At 46.3% G+C, this 14,761-nt stretch overlaps 1 protein-coding gene across 1 annotated transcript; it reads left to right on the forward strand.

Annotated features, from left to right (window-relative positions):
- Nucleotides 1-385: 385 nt before the first annotated feature.
- Nucleotides 386-12,741, forward strand: LSG1 (large 60S subunit nuclear export GTPase 1). Its single transcript, XM_075761211.1, has 14 exons — nt 386-543; nt 642-759; nt 1,058-1,178; nt 1,749-1,835; nt 2,686-2,772; nt 4,910-4,970; nt 5,660-5,836; nt 7,058-7,483; nt 7,773-7,874; nt 8,691-8,834; nt 9,132-9,255; nt 9,926-10,005; nt 10,632-10,805; nt 12,196-12,741. Exons 1-14 carry the CDS (start codon nt 463-465, stop codon nt 12,373-12,375), a joined length of 1,962 nt encoding a protein of 653 aa, XP_075617326.1. The 5' UTR covers nt 386-462; the 3' UTR covers nt 12,376-12,741.
- Nucleotides 12,742-14,761: the final 2,020 nt, after the last annotated feature.

Raw genomic sequence — 14,761 nt, forward strand, 5'->3', positions numbered from 1 at the left:
CGCTGTGTTTAGCGGTGCCCCGGGGTTTGTTAGAGCCGCCGGGTAACGATAGGGCTGGTGGCTGCCGGGGGAGCGAGGGGCTTAGGGCTGGATTTGGGGTGGGGAGCGTCAGGAAGGCGTGCGTCCCTGCGGAGCGCCATGGGGGGGGGGGAACGGACGGGCGGGCAGGCGGGGTAGCGTGGAGATGGGTGCCGGACGGATGGTCCGTGAGCGCACGGAGCGATGGAGACGCAGGCCGGACAGGCCGCTCACGGGGGGGGGGGGGGGGGAGGGGGGGGGCCGGTCACGGGGCGGGGCCGGGGCCGGGGCGCCGCCCGGCGGCGGGCGCGGGGAGCGCGGTGCCTCCCCGGAACTCGCCTGTCCGGAACGCTGCTCCGCGGGCGCGGGGGGGTGGCGGAGGGCGCCTCGACGGACCGCGGAAGTGGAGCGGCCGCCCCCGCCCCTTCCGGCTCCGGTGGCGGCATGGGCAAGAAACGGGGCGCGGGGCTGGGCCGCTGCCTGCAGCGACAGCGCGGCCTGGGGCGCCGCGGCGCCTCCTCATGGGTAGGGCGGCGGCGGCGGCGGGGCTGGGGGCGGCGGCGGCGCGGGCGTGGCGGGAGGCCGGGGCGGCCCGGGCTGACGGCGGTGTCTTGTCCCGGCAGCTGCACGCCAGCGAGATGGGCGGCGAGCGCGGCCCGGAGCTGCGGTCGGCGGCCGAGCAGAGCCCGCTGGAGGAGTTCCTGGCCACGGCCGAGCTGGCGGGCACCCGCTTCGTGGCCGGTGAGGGGCCGGGCCGGTGTAGGCCTGGGGGGGGGGGGGTGGGGCTTGGGGCCGGGGAGGAATTCCTGGGTCTGGGGACCCGGGTGGGCGGCCGGGGCCAGTTCTGCGGTGGGGGAGAGGGAGCAGGTCTGGGGCTGGCAATGGGCTTGGCCGGGTGGGGGACAGGGGATGGTGTCCTGAGCCAGGGATGTGGGGGTCAGTGGGGACAGGGTGGGGTGGCAGGGGCCAGCCAGGGGAATGTGCTGGGCAGGGATGGGGACAGCTGGCTCCCTGGGTGACTGTCTCACCGCTCCTGCAGAACGTCTGAATATCCAGATCGTGTCTGCCCAGAGCCGTGCTGGCCTGCTCACGGCCCAGGAGGCCCAGCGTGTCCGGCAGCTGCATGAGGAGAACCGGCAGTTCCTGCGCATCCCACGGAGGTGAGTCCTGCAGGTCCAGGCCTGGATCCCCCTCTGCTGCGTGGGCTCAGCCCCTTGATGGCTGCAAGCCTGGGGACAGCCCTCTGCTTTGGGGAAGCCGCTACCTGGCCTGCATGAGTCTGATGCAATAACAGTACAGGTGCTTGTCAGTCAGGTGGGTGCTGCCAGCCCCAGCCCATCTGTCCTGATTGTGTGGGTTTCCTGCTCAAAGCCTGGCACTGCTGGAGCTGGTGCATCCAGCCCCCTCTAGTAAGCCTTTCCAGAGCTCTGTGCATGGTGGGCAGTGATGAATCCTCCGTCTTAAATGCCCTGTAAGTCTTAGCTTGAAAAAACAGCTTTGTGAGATCTAGTGTGCGTAAGTTAGCATCCTCTCGGCTAGTGGAGCTTAGAAGGAGCAAGGAGAAAAGGCGTACTTCAAGCTGCTGAAAACAAATGTACGACTGAACTATAACCACCTCAGTGTAGCTGAATGTGTTGTGGTGCCTGTGTTCTTTGTGGGTGTTTATTGTAGTAAAGTAGCTGCTTTAACTGCTGCTTCTGACCACTCACTCCAAAACGTGATTGTTACAGGCCACGTTGGGATAGGACAACCAGTGTGGAGGACTTGAAGCAAGCTGAGAGAGAGACCTTTCTTGAATGGCGGCGACAGCTTGCCCAGTGAGTATGCCAGTCGTGTCTGGGTAAGTAGCTGGTGCGATTTGGAATTAGTGGGTGTGTTTATCCTTGCTGGACCTATAAAATTAATATCTGGTTAGTAGCTCCCTGTAATCGTTTTGGAAGGCTGGACAGCCCAGCCACAGTCTAGACACGTCTTTGTGGTGAGCTCTGCAAAGCTTTCTTGTGTGTGCATGTTCTCATACTGTTTACAGTTAAAATTCTTCAGTATAGAGCGTGATAGTCTGCTCTTGGCTGTGAAGTGGAGGAGTGGTCAATGTGTCTTCTAAGAGCTATAGTGCTACTCTGAATAGAGTACAGTGCTGCCAGCCTGTGTACAGCAGCTTCTGGTCTGGGGCTGCATCTGCTGCCAGCCTGGAGAGTTAGGTGGTGTCCACACACGCCCAGCGAACCTGTGCATGTCCCGAGTGAAGTCGTGCGTGTGGTGGTAACGGTGAGTCAAGGGTTGTATAGAACCAGTTCAGGTACCATCCCCAAATTAATTATTTTTTCCAGGTGGTACTCGATGAAATAATAACTGCTGGCATTTGGGATAACTTCTCTGTTTTGTTATTGTGGCTCTGAAATTTCACAGGCAGACTTTTCATGAGTTTTTGCTCTTTTCATCATTTACCACTTCTCCATTGGCACAATGAGGAGCCACTGAGCTAGTGCCACTGAACTAGTGCCACTGCCACCAGTTCACCCGAGCACTCGATCTATTTGCAAATAGCAGAAATAGTACCTACTATGCGAGTCTGATTTGATAGCTCTCTGAAGCTAAAGCCTCCTGGATCTAAGGAAGAACTGCTGGTGTGCAACTGTCTGATGTCTTTTTTCTGTTTTGTCTTAGCCTTGAGGAAGAAAAAAAGTTAATTCTAACCCCATTTGAACGAAACTTGGAATTTTGGCGTCAGCTTTGGAGAGTCATTGAAAGAAGGTAAAGTCTATCTGCTACTGTCTGCCCCCACTATCTGCTTTTTAAAAGTAACATTTAATGTGTTTTCCTGAATTGAAGCTTTTGAGTAAAGCTTCAAGTGTCTGAGCACAGGAAAAACAACTACAGTTAGTAATGTTTTAGTATCAGCACAGAAGTGATTATGTTTTGAAGTGATCAAAAAGCGACGTGAAGAAGGGCAGCTGCTTACTGGTGCACGTGAGCTCTCAGCACTGCAATTCTGCAGGTGGTTCACAGCGAGTCTCTCATGATTCTTCAGATGCTGCTGCTCTTGGCCTCTTCCAGTAATTCTGTGTGGGAGGTCTCTTCTGAGAATGTGTCTTTGAGGTCTTTTGCCAAGATTAACCCTTTCCCCTCTTTGTCAGCCACACAGCTGCAGTCTGATGCTCAGGGGCAGGAGGCAAGGGAGATCAACTAAATAATGTTGGCAAAGAAAGAGCCTCTTGGTCCTTGGCCTCTTGCCACGCAGAGAAATTGCAGCAGTGCACAAAAGACAACAGCCTGTCATATCACAGAAATAGCTTTGTTTGCTCTGCTGAGCTGTAATACAATAGGAGTGCTATCTGCCATGTTAATCTAACTGGGGCATTTAATTTCACTAGTAATTAAGTTTGAGATCATCTCGTCTGATTTTCCTAAAATTGAAAAATACCTCACCAGTGAGGTCATGGTGAGCTGGTCCTTTCACAGAAGTGGCTTTGTACCGGGTGCTGCTGGGCCTTTGGCCGGGAGAGAGCTGGGTTGGGAGCATCCTCTACAGGGTGTCGTGATGTGCAGTGCAAGTGTATTGTGTGCTTTGAGGTGGCTGCAATGTGTTATTAATGCCTTTCTGCTCTTGGTGGACCTTTTTTATTCCCTGTAGAGTGAGGATGCTGTCTCAGAATCAAACGAAAAAGTCATCCAGTCCCTTACCTTGCCAGATAATTTCATCTGTTGTCAGCCTTTTCGTGTGTTCACTTCAGACTAGCTCCCAGCAGTGCGATTCATAACTTCTCTGTATCCCATCCCAGTACCATGGTGTCAGCTTTCTCTTGTATTGATCTTTGAATTTCTGTAACAGTTCAGTACCTCTTTGTACCCATGCGGCTTATTAAATGACTCCCTTGGGGGGGTTTATTGATTATTTTTTTTTTTAAATATGTAACCTACTGCCTAGTGAGGCTTGAAATTCTTCCATTCAACCTGTGGTGTTCTGAAGCTGTCCTGAGTCAACAGAAATCCCTGTCAAACAAATAGAATCAGTATGTGGCAGCCAGTGTTTTAAATTACCTGCTTGGAGAAGTTCTAGTGGAAGAGGCTGCATTTAAATTTTCCCTCTCCTTTTGAAAAAAGAGACATGGATGCTTCTGGTATCTGAAGCCAGCACATTTAATTTGTGTGTTGAACTGATGAGTCGTATATGATTACTCACATATGCCATAGCAACCTGGTGTCTGGATTTGGAAGATGTTTCCTAAAAGCACATGTGCAAGGCCTTGCTTGCATGGGGGAGCAACATGTTTTACTGGAGTCTGATTCTTTCACTGTTCTATGCTTTGTGTGACAAGAAGATCACAGACTGAATTTTGAAGATGCCTGACAGCAAATGCTTGGTATCTGGAAGTCGTTTTGGGGAGACTTTGTACATCTTGCTCCGTGCAAAGGAGACACCAGTGTTCCAGAATATCTTTCTGTGTAGGAAAACCACCTCTTCTTCCTCTTTGTAGGCACCCCGCCATAGTTCGGGGATGAGAATAGACAGAAATAAAGTTGTATTACGGTTTTTAGTAACGTTCTAAAGGATAGAATACCACTACTCTGGTTCTTGCCCACAGAGCGTTTCTGAAGGGTAGATGGCTTGGCAAAACTCGTGTGCTTGCTTTCCCTTTGCCAGCTGTACGGGAGAATGAGCCAAGGGAGGCAGAAGTACTGTTCAGCTGTCCTGGATTGTGGCATAAGCATGGTCCTGTTGGGGCATGAGGGATGCTGAGCTGCTTTGTTAGGTGTTGGGAGGATAATACAGTTAAAACCATTAAAATTCCAAGCCAAATCTGAAAGCGAGTAAGGTGCTGCACCTTGCTGCTTTCTTTGAGGCAAGGTAAGAAAGAGTACTTTATGGGTTTTTCTTTTATTTCTGCAGTGATATTGTAGTCCAGATAGTAGATGCTAGAAACCCCCTTCTGTTTAGATGCCAAGATCTGGTAAGTAAACCACTTTCTTGAATGTTTTCTTCATTTTATTTCTCAGAGTTTGTATGATTTTTTTTTAACACATTCAGCCACCTTGAAGCTGTTCTGCTGTTGTGCTGAACTGGATATCTTATTTATGCAAGTAATTTATTTTTTGATATTTCACACAGTGTAGTGTGGATTTTGAGGCAGTTCTGCAGACATGTTGCAGATAGTGTATTGCTCCTCATTACCCACTAGAAGTGTCTGCACTTAAAGGAATTGTTCTGTTTAAAAGCATAGTGGAATAAAAATGGGCGAGGATTACTGCACTGAAAGCAAAGGATCGAGAGTTACTGAAGTGACAACTTTGTAATGATAGACTATAGAACACTGTGCATCAGTGAGATACAAAATTGCTCAAATAGTTGATCTTGGGAGTTCCTGCTATGAGGTGCTGATTAATATCTTGCTGTAGCTCTAAGCAGGAAAGGTGTTTGCACGTGTGAGCGGAAACAACCTGTATTGCAGTAGTTGCATGTTCCACTTTGTTCTTGTAGCTGTGCACTAAACACTGGTTCCATCTAGCCCAGGGGACGGTAAGCTTAGCTATGCTTGTTTGGAGCTGGATGGGGTAACTTGTATGGCTGCTCTTATATCACCTTGGGGGGAGGAGGAGTGCAAACCAGAGTACGAGCTGATCCGTCTCTTGTTTTCTTCAGGAAAGTTATGTTAAGGAAGTCAGCAATGACAAGGAGAACATGATCCTGATAAACAAAGCAGATTTGCTGAGTGAGGAGCAGCGGGCTGCTTGGGCACAGTTCTTTGAGAAAGAGGGCGTTAAGGTGGTGTTCTGGTCAGCGTTGGCAGAGTGCAAACGGCTATCTGGAGAAGCAAAGGTACTGTAGATGACCAGTTCCAACTGGGTATGTGCTGGCTGCCTCTGATAACTTGCTTTGCAGTTATGCTTGTGATAGACCTGAGCACCTTTCTAGGAAAGGCAGAGTCCTTGTCTCAGAGAAGGATTATGCTAAGGACCTGTGCGGCTGTAAAATAGCATTTTAATGATTGATTCAGAGACAAAAGTGAGGAGAGTAAAATGGTGAACAAAGTGGTGCACCCTTCAGTCACAGTTTGTAGTGCTTGCAATTTCTCTTTCAAGGTTAATGATGTGATAAATATTACTGGACTAGAATGTAAATTTGTTCCTTAAGGCTGCTGATGAATAGCTACAGAAACAGCCCTTGTAGATCTGTTTGCAAAGTCGTAACTCATTGAAAGAATTGGAATCTTTTCCAAGAGGGGTGCTGTGAGGGACGTGGCTTTCTGTAGAGAGGCTTTTTCTCTCCCACTCTGCTCAGTGGAACAAACTGTGCTGCTGCCTCAAGTTATGTGTTGTCAGTAAATGCCACTTTGAGGTTTTACTGGGTTCATCTATTAGAGCTATCACTGTTCAGCTGTGGAATATCCCACATCTCTTTTCAAAAATACCTAATCTGTTCAGCTGGTTCACAGTTCTTTATAAAATGTTTTTACAGATCGATTTAAAAGTGAGACTGAAAGTGTTGGGCCTGTTTTTGTTTTTTGGAAAGAAAGTTCAAGATACTGTTGTTACAAAAAGGTCTTTCTTTTTAAATGTGAACTATTTGCAGGGAATAAATGTAAAGAGTTGGACTGAAAACAAGACAGCTTAAAGTTATTTTAATGAAATATTTAGACCTGAAAAAAAAAAGATTTTGTGTTGTGAACATATAAAAAAAAATTGCATTTGTTCCTATTACTAGGAACGCTTGATAATTAAAAAAAATAAATTTGCTCGGCTCTGCTGCTGCTGTGGGTGTGTGCACATTCACAGTTGTCCTTCTGAAGAGAAACCTCTTAACAACTTCTCAATGAAGCTAACAGTCCTTCTTGGAATACTTTTGTCATTCTCCTAAAATGGGCTAGTTGTTTCTACATACTACTTAAGACCCCTAAAAAACCTGTGTGACACTGTCAGGAGTGGTCAGTCCTTGAGATCTGGCTGATGAATAGATAGATGACTACACTGCAGCAACTGCAGCCAACAACAAGACTTAGAATTGTCTTTACATTTCATCTATGAAATATTGTTCATGCAGGAACTAGACACTGAAGATACAGCAGAGGACCCAAGTGGTTCTGAGGATGAAAGCTCCAGTCAAGACGACGACAACACCGAACAAGGTAGTGCAGAAAGCACATCCACAGGCAACACTTTGCGAACTGTAAACCAAGTTCTGGATAGTGATGATGACAGCAGTGATGAATATGAAGACTGTGAAGATGATGAAGAGGAAGCCTGGCAAACCTGTTCTGAAGATGAAGGCGGGGACAAAGTAGATGCTATTGTTCCAGAGAGGATGGGAAGCAATACTGATGGTGCTGCAGTGCAGCATGTAGTGCAGGAGCAGAACAGGAACATCAGGAACTTCAGCCATCTGGTACAGAGAAGTGAGCTGCTGGAGATATTAAAAGCCATGCACAACGGACCACGGGTGAAGGATGGGGAAGTAAATGTTGGGCTGGTGAGTTGGACTTTATGCTCAAATGGAACTTCCTTAATCTAAACTTTAATTCCATATGCCTTCCATAGGAAAAATTCATCCTGTAGCCTGGCTTCCTGTAAGGGTAAAAAAAAAAATAGCAAGCACAAATCACTCAGAGTTTTGTGCAAAGATTAATTCTGAAGTTCCTGGAGCTCAATGTTCCCTACTGCTTGTCTTAAATTTTTTAGTACATTTTATTGAAGTACTTTTGTGTCATAGCTCTGCCAGTCTTCTGGCATCGCTGTTACCATTCCACTTTGTCATCTAGGTGGGTTACCCTAATGTTGGCAAAAGTTCGACCATCAACACGATCCTTGGAAATAAGAAGGTGTCGGTGTCTGCTACACCAGGCCGTACAAAACACTTTCAGGTATTGCTGACAAAGAGCATTGATCTCTTTATTATTTCTTTTTCCCCAGTGGAAGAGAACTTCATTATGAACTAGTTGCAACCATGTGGACTCACTGAGAACTGTTCGTCAACCTGAACTCTGCCTAGCAGAGTAGATTGGAGAGGGGTGGGCTTGATGTATAGAATTTTGGAACTTTAGTTCTTGCTTCCAAACCCTTACCACAGTGCAACAGTCATTCATGAGTGCTCCTGTGAAATGGGAGATATTTTCCATCTCCTGATTTTATTTAGGTAGCTTGGCCCTTCTTTTTTCAACACCAATCAGGAGAGAACCTCTGAAAAGTGAGTGCTTCTCTGAATAGCTTGAGGTCAAGCTTTCAAACTGTTCCCCTTGCCCACAGTCATTGCTGTGAATAAGTCTAGCTATGCTGCTGTTTTCATATTGATCAAGCTTTTAATTTTGAGGTAGCAAGTCCTGTGCTATAATCAGCATTGTGGGATTTGTACTTGTGCAACCTCCTACCTGTTTCAAAAGGTCCAACAGGGTTAAAGGTTTCTGGAGTGCTTTCTTCTCTCCTATCAGATTGGTGAGCTGAAGATCTTGCTGCCCCCATCTGGACACCTTATTTATGAACTTTGGAAGTGCTGCTGTCTTCCACATCAGATTTCCTTAATTCATTGGCTGGGGCCAGCAGGGCAGATGCCTCTGTTAGTAGAATTTTTCCTTAGTCTCATTTGCATCCATGTTTCATCTATGCATTTGATGTCTTTTGTTCTTTTTTCCTCCATGGACACTGACTTGGCTTGGTGAACTAATCGGTTGTTTGTTGCGTAGACCCTGTATGTGGAGCCTGGCCTGTGCCTTTGTGATTGTCCTGGTCTGGTGATGCCATCTTTCATCTCTACCAAGGCAGAAATGATTTGTTCTGGAATTCTGCCTATAGACCAGATGAGGGACCATGTCCCACCCATTTCTCTAATATCCTTTGCATGGGGTTTGTGATAGTGTCTGCAAGTGTTGGATCTGGAGTATGTGATGTAGCGTGTTCCAGCCCTGTGAGGGACATGTGTGCTCATGCATTGAGGGCGCATGCTGGATAAAACAGCCCTGCAGTGTTGGTCTTTCCCCATCTCATTTCAAGTTTATCTTGTCAGACTTGCATTGTTTTTCTGGTTGGCGACAAAATCCAAAAGTCATTCTTAATGTGTGCTCTTGGAGTGACTAGGGTGAGATGTGTAGCTGAAAATCACCAGCTGATTTCCTTCACTAGCTTACGTTTGCCAGCATATCCCACGAAATGTTTTGGAAGCAACCTATGGAATAAACATCATAAGACCAAGGGAAGATGAGGATCCAGATCGAAAGCCAACAGCTGAAGAGCTGCTAACAGCATACGGATGTGAGTGATGATCCCTTTAAAACCTATCGCCTACATTGTGTGTGTGTGGTCCTGAACACAGCCTTAGGAGAACTCTTTAAAGTTAGGCCTGACTCAGGTTTGTCATGCATTGAACCTTTCCATTAGGACTTGCCCTCCCCTCAGGAAGGGTCTCTGTTAATGGCTAATCTTGTGTGAGTGTCGCAGTGGTGCTTTGCCAGTTTTGTCCGACAGATGTAGTGATTGTGTTGAGGTTGTTAGTGAAATGCCCTGCCAGTCTGGGTAGTGTGGTGTGGTGCTCTTGTCCTTTTAGGTGCCTCCCATCAGCTGTGTCTTGAATTAGACTTTGAAGAATGCTGTGAAGGTTTATCTCCCTTGTCTGATTCGCTGATGCGGTTAATCTTCTCTGGCCTTAAAACAAAAATAAAAAGCCAGCAGGTTTTCTGGTGGTAGGGAGATGTCAAGTCTTATCATTCCTTTCAGGTTAGGGTGCTTGTGCAGCATGTCTGCAGTCAGCAATGTAATGTTCCCCTTTCTTCCCTGCTTTCCCCAATAGAAGCCTCTAAGTTGTGTTTTGTTTTTTTTTTTTTTTTTGAGAGAGAGGATACAAATGTGCAGTTAGGCAGCAGAGAAGAATGTGTTAATGCTTTTCTTGTACTGACACAGAACGTACTTTGGATTTGTCTTCCAGATATGAGAGGCTTTATGACAGCTCATGGACAGCCAGACCAGCCAAGATCAGCTCGATATGTGTTAAAAGACTATGTCAGTGTAAGTGCTTCCTACATTTGGGTTTTCTTTTGTGCTAGGAGGTGAATTGAAGGTTTCACTGGAGTAAGGAGCACAATAAAGTGATTTATACTTCTTTGGATAAAATCAACATATATTAAAATATTCTTTAAATTGGGCTATTTTTATGTTTTGAAGGAATAAATGAAATTTCTCCCGCTGCTTAATCTTAAAAAGATGATTGCTTAAAAATAAGGTGCTAGCTAAATAAATTATTGTATCTCTAAAATAGGCAGCAGATATTCAGGAAACAAGCCTATTTTGTATAGTTGGATCAGTATTTGGTGCTAAGGAGTGCAGTTATGAGCGTTGTAATACTGCATACTTCTACAGCACCTCTTGGCCACTTATTGTTGAGTATTAATCGGGTCCTTCAATACTCCCGAGAGTTACGCACTGTGTTGTTTGCAGCTGGATGTTGCAGCTGGAAATGGTGCTTCGGAGTAGAGGCAGAATGGTGCTTTAACTTAGAAGTGAAGCCAATTGTTGCCTGCCAGTGTGATCCCCCTGGACTTCAGGGCTCCTCTTAGCTTTGGAGTTGTTTTTTTTCTTTTCTGGGTGTTTCTGAGAGGTTTTTTGGGTAATAATTGTATGCCATTGCTTTACAGGGGAAGCTGTTATATTGCCATCCACCTCCGGGCATTGACCCAAGTGACTTTCAGCACCAGCATCAAAGATGCCCAGAGAGCAAAACTGTGCAAGCTAGTGCACAGGTGAAGCCTGAGAAGAATATCAAAGCAAAACAAATTGAAAATGTAGTGGACAAAACATTCTTCCACCAGGTAAATTCTGGAGGAGATTTATTCTAGAGTTTTTACTGCAGCACTGTTGTGTCATAGTTACTGGAAAAAATAGGTTTGAAGATGGAGGGGTGCCAAGTTGTTAATGGTGTTAGATGCCATTGGCATCTGCACGTAATTTCTACCTGAGAGCACTCTGTTCTTTTTATTATCCCCTAAATCACTGGGAATGTCATAGGTGACTGAAAGATAGCTAATGAGGTGCGCACAGTTGTTTTTTAAAAGGTCAGCAGAGTGACCCTCGTCGTTATGGGCCTAACATCAGTCTTGAGCAAACAGGAGAGTGGGAAGAAAGACCCAAAAAAAGGGATTGCTGTCCTGTAATTTTGTACTTTTCAGGCCTTAAGAAGGAGGGTGGTGTGACACAGCAACCAACAAGGAACGTGGTTTTGGACTAACAGGTCCTTCAAACTAACTTTCCTTTCTTGAAATTATGTTTTTAGGGGATATAAGCTTCTTTAAAATAACTGATTTAGTACTACATGGTTGTTTTGACTTAGAACCTGAAATCAGATGAAAAGAACACAGAAACATTTAAAATGTAATTGAGAGATCTCAATGAAGTGGAAAATGGGAATTTCTCTTAACTTGTATGCTTCTTGTTAGGTTCCACAGGGACCTGTTCTGCCCCTACACCACTGAAAAAACTTGTCAATGACTTGTAATAAAATGTCAAATCCATAACTGATTAAGTCTGCATACCTGACAGACATCAGTGTTGAGCAGTGAAGAGGACGGGTCCTAGATAGCATGATCTGTTCTGCTTGGTTAGCTGGATATGAACAGTATTTGTTTCAGCACAGCTAAAGGTAGTCATGCATTTTGAAAACAAGAACTCGGTCCCTTTTCAGAGAACAGTGAGCTGTTTTGGAAAGCTACGACCTGAAAAGAATTTTTGGGATTACCAGAGTCTTCCTCTGGCTGCCCAAAGTGCTGGCACAGGCTGTGAGCCCCGGCAGTGCTACCCACACTCCAGACTTGAGCAAGTTATTTTAGTCTCCGACTTTCATTAGATGCCAGATGTATTTGCAAAGCCAGTTTGTTGTGTGCAAAGCAGAGACTGTGAGAATCAATCCTAGCACCGTAGCTAATGTCTGTCGGAGCTTGGTGTCTCAACAACGTACCGCCTCTGCTTGCAGTGGTAGACGCTGAGGGCCTGGCGCAGCGAGGCATGGCTGCAGACAGAACTGGAGCCTGCTGGCAGGCTTTGACTCGGCTGCGTGGCGTGACCTTTCCTGCAGCTCTGGAGCTGGGGGCTGAGCAGGTCCTGATGGGTTTGAGCTTGCCTGTGTCTGGTTTTATCAACATGTCGCAGTTCCTTGTGGTTAAATATCTTCTCATCAGTCACTGGTGATTATATCTTCTCTTCCAGGAAAACGTTCGCGCCCTGATGAAAGGGGTCCGGGCTGCAATGGGATACCGGCCCGGCAGCGGCCTTGTGCCTGTGACTATGCCCAATCCTGGGAATGTGGTAGGAAAGCCCTGGAAAAAACATGGAAATAGGAATAAGAAGGAGAAAATTCGCAGGATCACTAAGCACCTGGAGGCTTAGCTGTGGCACCAGTATCTGGCCTTTCCAGGGCAGGGACTGCACTGCCCTGCAGGCCTGAACTGAGGGGGGAAAAAAGGCTAAGTGAGCATCGCTTGCTCACCTGGGAGCTCTGTGCTATGGATTGGCCTGGGCAGGGGATCGTGGGCTCTGACAGTTGGAGCTCATCCCTCCTGAGAACAAAAGAGACCTGGCTGTTTGCGTTATCTGGAACCCAGCCCAGGCGTTTGACTGCTGCTGAAACATCCTTTCAGTGGGAGCAGATGGAGCCATGCGAGAATGTTTTTTCCTTCTATAAAGGATATATTTTATAGCTGTCGGGATCAAAGCAAGCCCTGTAAAACTGACTAAAATATTTAAACAGTTGAATTTCAATGAGTGATGTTTGTTACATTTTGAGACATTGTTGCTCATCTCCTTTTTTTAAAAAAAGCTTGTTTGTTGATTTGATAGAACACTTCAGCGTGTTGAAAAATGAGGTTAAAGAATCTTTATTGCCCTCTTCCTTCTCCACTATACCAACCCCATTCTGTAGAATCCGGTACTGAAACCACTCCCTATTCCCCAGCTTAAGGCAGGGTGGAGCATGGCACACTGTGCAAGGAAAATGCTGCTTTTATGTCCTTCACACTGAGCTGGTATTAGTTGTTTTTCTGTGCGACTTCCCATTGGTATTTTGAAACACTGGCTCCATGTGACTGGCCAAAAATCTGGTGCTAATTTGTCTTTAAATATATTTGAGATAGATTTTACTTCCTATATGGTGTTACGTTCTGTCTCACTGACCTGCCAGGCATTGACCTAGTTGCAGAAGTGTCATAATAGCAGATTTTAATGAGTACATTAGTATTTGACACTAAAAAGACTGTACTTACTTGGAGTCAGACTTAAGTGAGATTTACTTCTTGGTTGCGCTGCTGAGAAAATATGTGTGCTTGGTCAGTGCTCTTCACTCCTCATCCAGCACGGGGGGTAATGATAGGACTGGAAAGGCTCACAAAGACAAGTCATGCTTTGGTTTTAGGTGGTGAAGCAGCATAACAGATGACCCTGGTCTCTGATACTAAAAAAAGGGATTGCTGTCCTGTAATTTTGTACTTTTCAGGCCTTAAGTGTGGGAGGAGAGATGAAAGCAACTGCTGAGCAAAGCCACAGCAAATGTGGGGTGTGCAACCAAGCTGGTTTTGGCTTTGTGACCCTTTGTGTGCTTGCCCTGTACAGCCAATTTGCCCTGTGTATGTGGAGGGTCTCCTGACAGCAGAGCTCTTGGTTCCTGTTTCCCCTGGAGTCCCTGCTCTCAAGTTCTTAATTACATCACTGGAGGGAAGATATTTCCCTGCCATCTGTAAAACTAAAGCATAATTATACTGAATGAATACGGTCAGTGGTATTTTAAGTCAGTGTACCATAGCAGAAAGTCGATTCTCAGGAGAGACTATTTAATCTGGTTCTCCTAGAGAAGATGATTTTTGCCTTCGTTTCCTAAAAAGGTTGTGCCCTAGCCAAATTGGTCTCTGATCAGACTTCCCCACCCTCCTTGGAAGAATGGTTTCTGCTTTTGTCCCTTATAATACTTCAGGGACCTGATTGCTCAGGAATGCATGCTTCTTTTTGTCCTACCTTGTGTGAAGCTATTATCTGTCACATTACTTGTCAAACTGAAGTTGGAGTATCCTTTATTGAAGTTTTAAAATTTTTTCTATTCTATTTCCTTTCAAAGCTTTTTAAATTCTTAGTTCATGTTGCACGTACCTGAGCCGCCATCTTTTGCATTCTCAGCCCTTTCCTGCCCGCTGGATCTCCATGAGCCTCCTTGCTGGACAGGCTGTGTCCTCATGTAGACCCTTCCAAATCTAGTGAATAACAGAAATCCCCAGGTCTGAGGTGTGGGATGGGATGACTCTGCTTGTTGCTTTCAGAAACCTTTGGCCACACGACCTGCCGAACCACTTGCAGTGTTTGCGTGAATGGAGGGCAATGTAAATATGACTGAGAAAACAATGTTTGCTTTGGTTTGTTAAATGCAAACTGCTCCTTGCTGTGCTAAAGGACTCTTGCCTCAATAGAAGAAGGACCGTAAACAAGAGTTGCAGGCTTAAAGGCTTGTTAATATTTTATGCTGCTATTGAGCAGTGGGTGAACTGGATAATAGGTGGGGATTGTGGTTAAATTAATGCTTTCCTGTAGTGATTTGGTCTGTTGCTGAACTGCATCTGCCCTGCCCTACCCTTGCCAGAGAATGTGGGCTGGGCCATGTCGACGGCTCAATACAGCGCTTAAGAGCAGCTGGCAGGCATGAGGCAATGTGGGGACTGCGCTGTTGTCAGGAGCCTGAACAAAGGAGATGTTGTGCTTCGCTCTAGCCACCTGCTGAACAAGCCTCTCTCAG

Source organism: Balearica regulorum, chromosome 9, assembly GCF_011004875.1.
Source record: "Balearica regulorum gibbericeps isolate bBalReg1 chromosome 9, bBalReg1.pri, whole genome shotgun sequence".
Taxonomy (NCBI): domain Eukaryota; kingdom Metazoa; phylum Chordata; class Aves; order Gruiformes; family Gruidae; genus Balearica; species Balearica regulorum.

Coding starts and splice junctions, on each gene's coding strand:
- LSG1 (XM_075761211.1), top strand. CDS start 463: ATGGGCAAGAAACGGGGCGCGGGGCTGGGCCGCTGCCTGCAGCGACAG. Junction 1,179..1,748: donor TTCCTGCGCATCCCACGGAG/GTGAGTCCTGCA, acceptor TGATTGTTACAG/GCCACGTTGGGATAGGACAA. Junction 10,806..12,195: donor ACAAAACATTCTTCCACCAG/GTAAATTCTGGA, acceptor CTTCTCTTCCAG/GAAAACGTTCGCGCCCTGAT.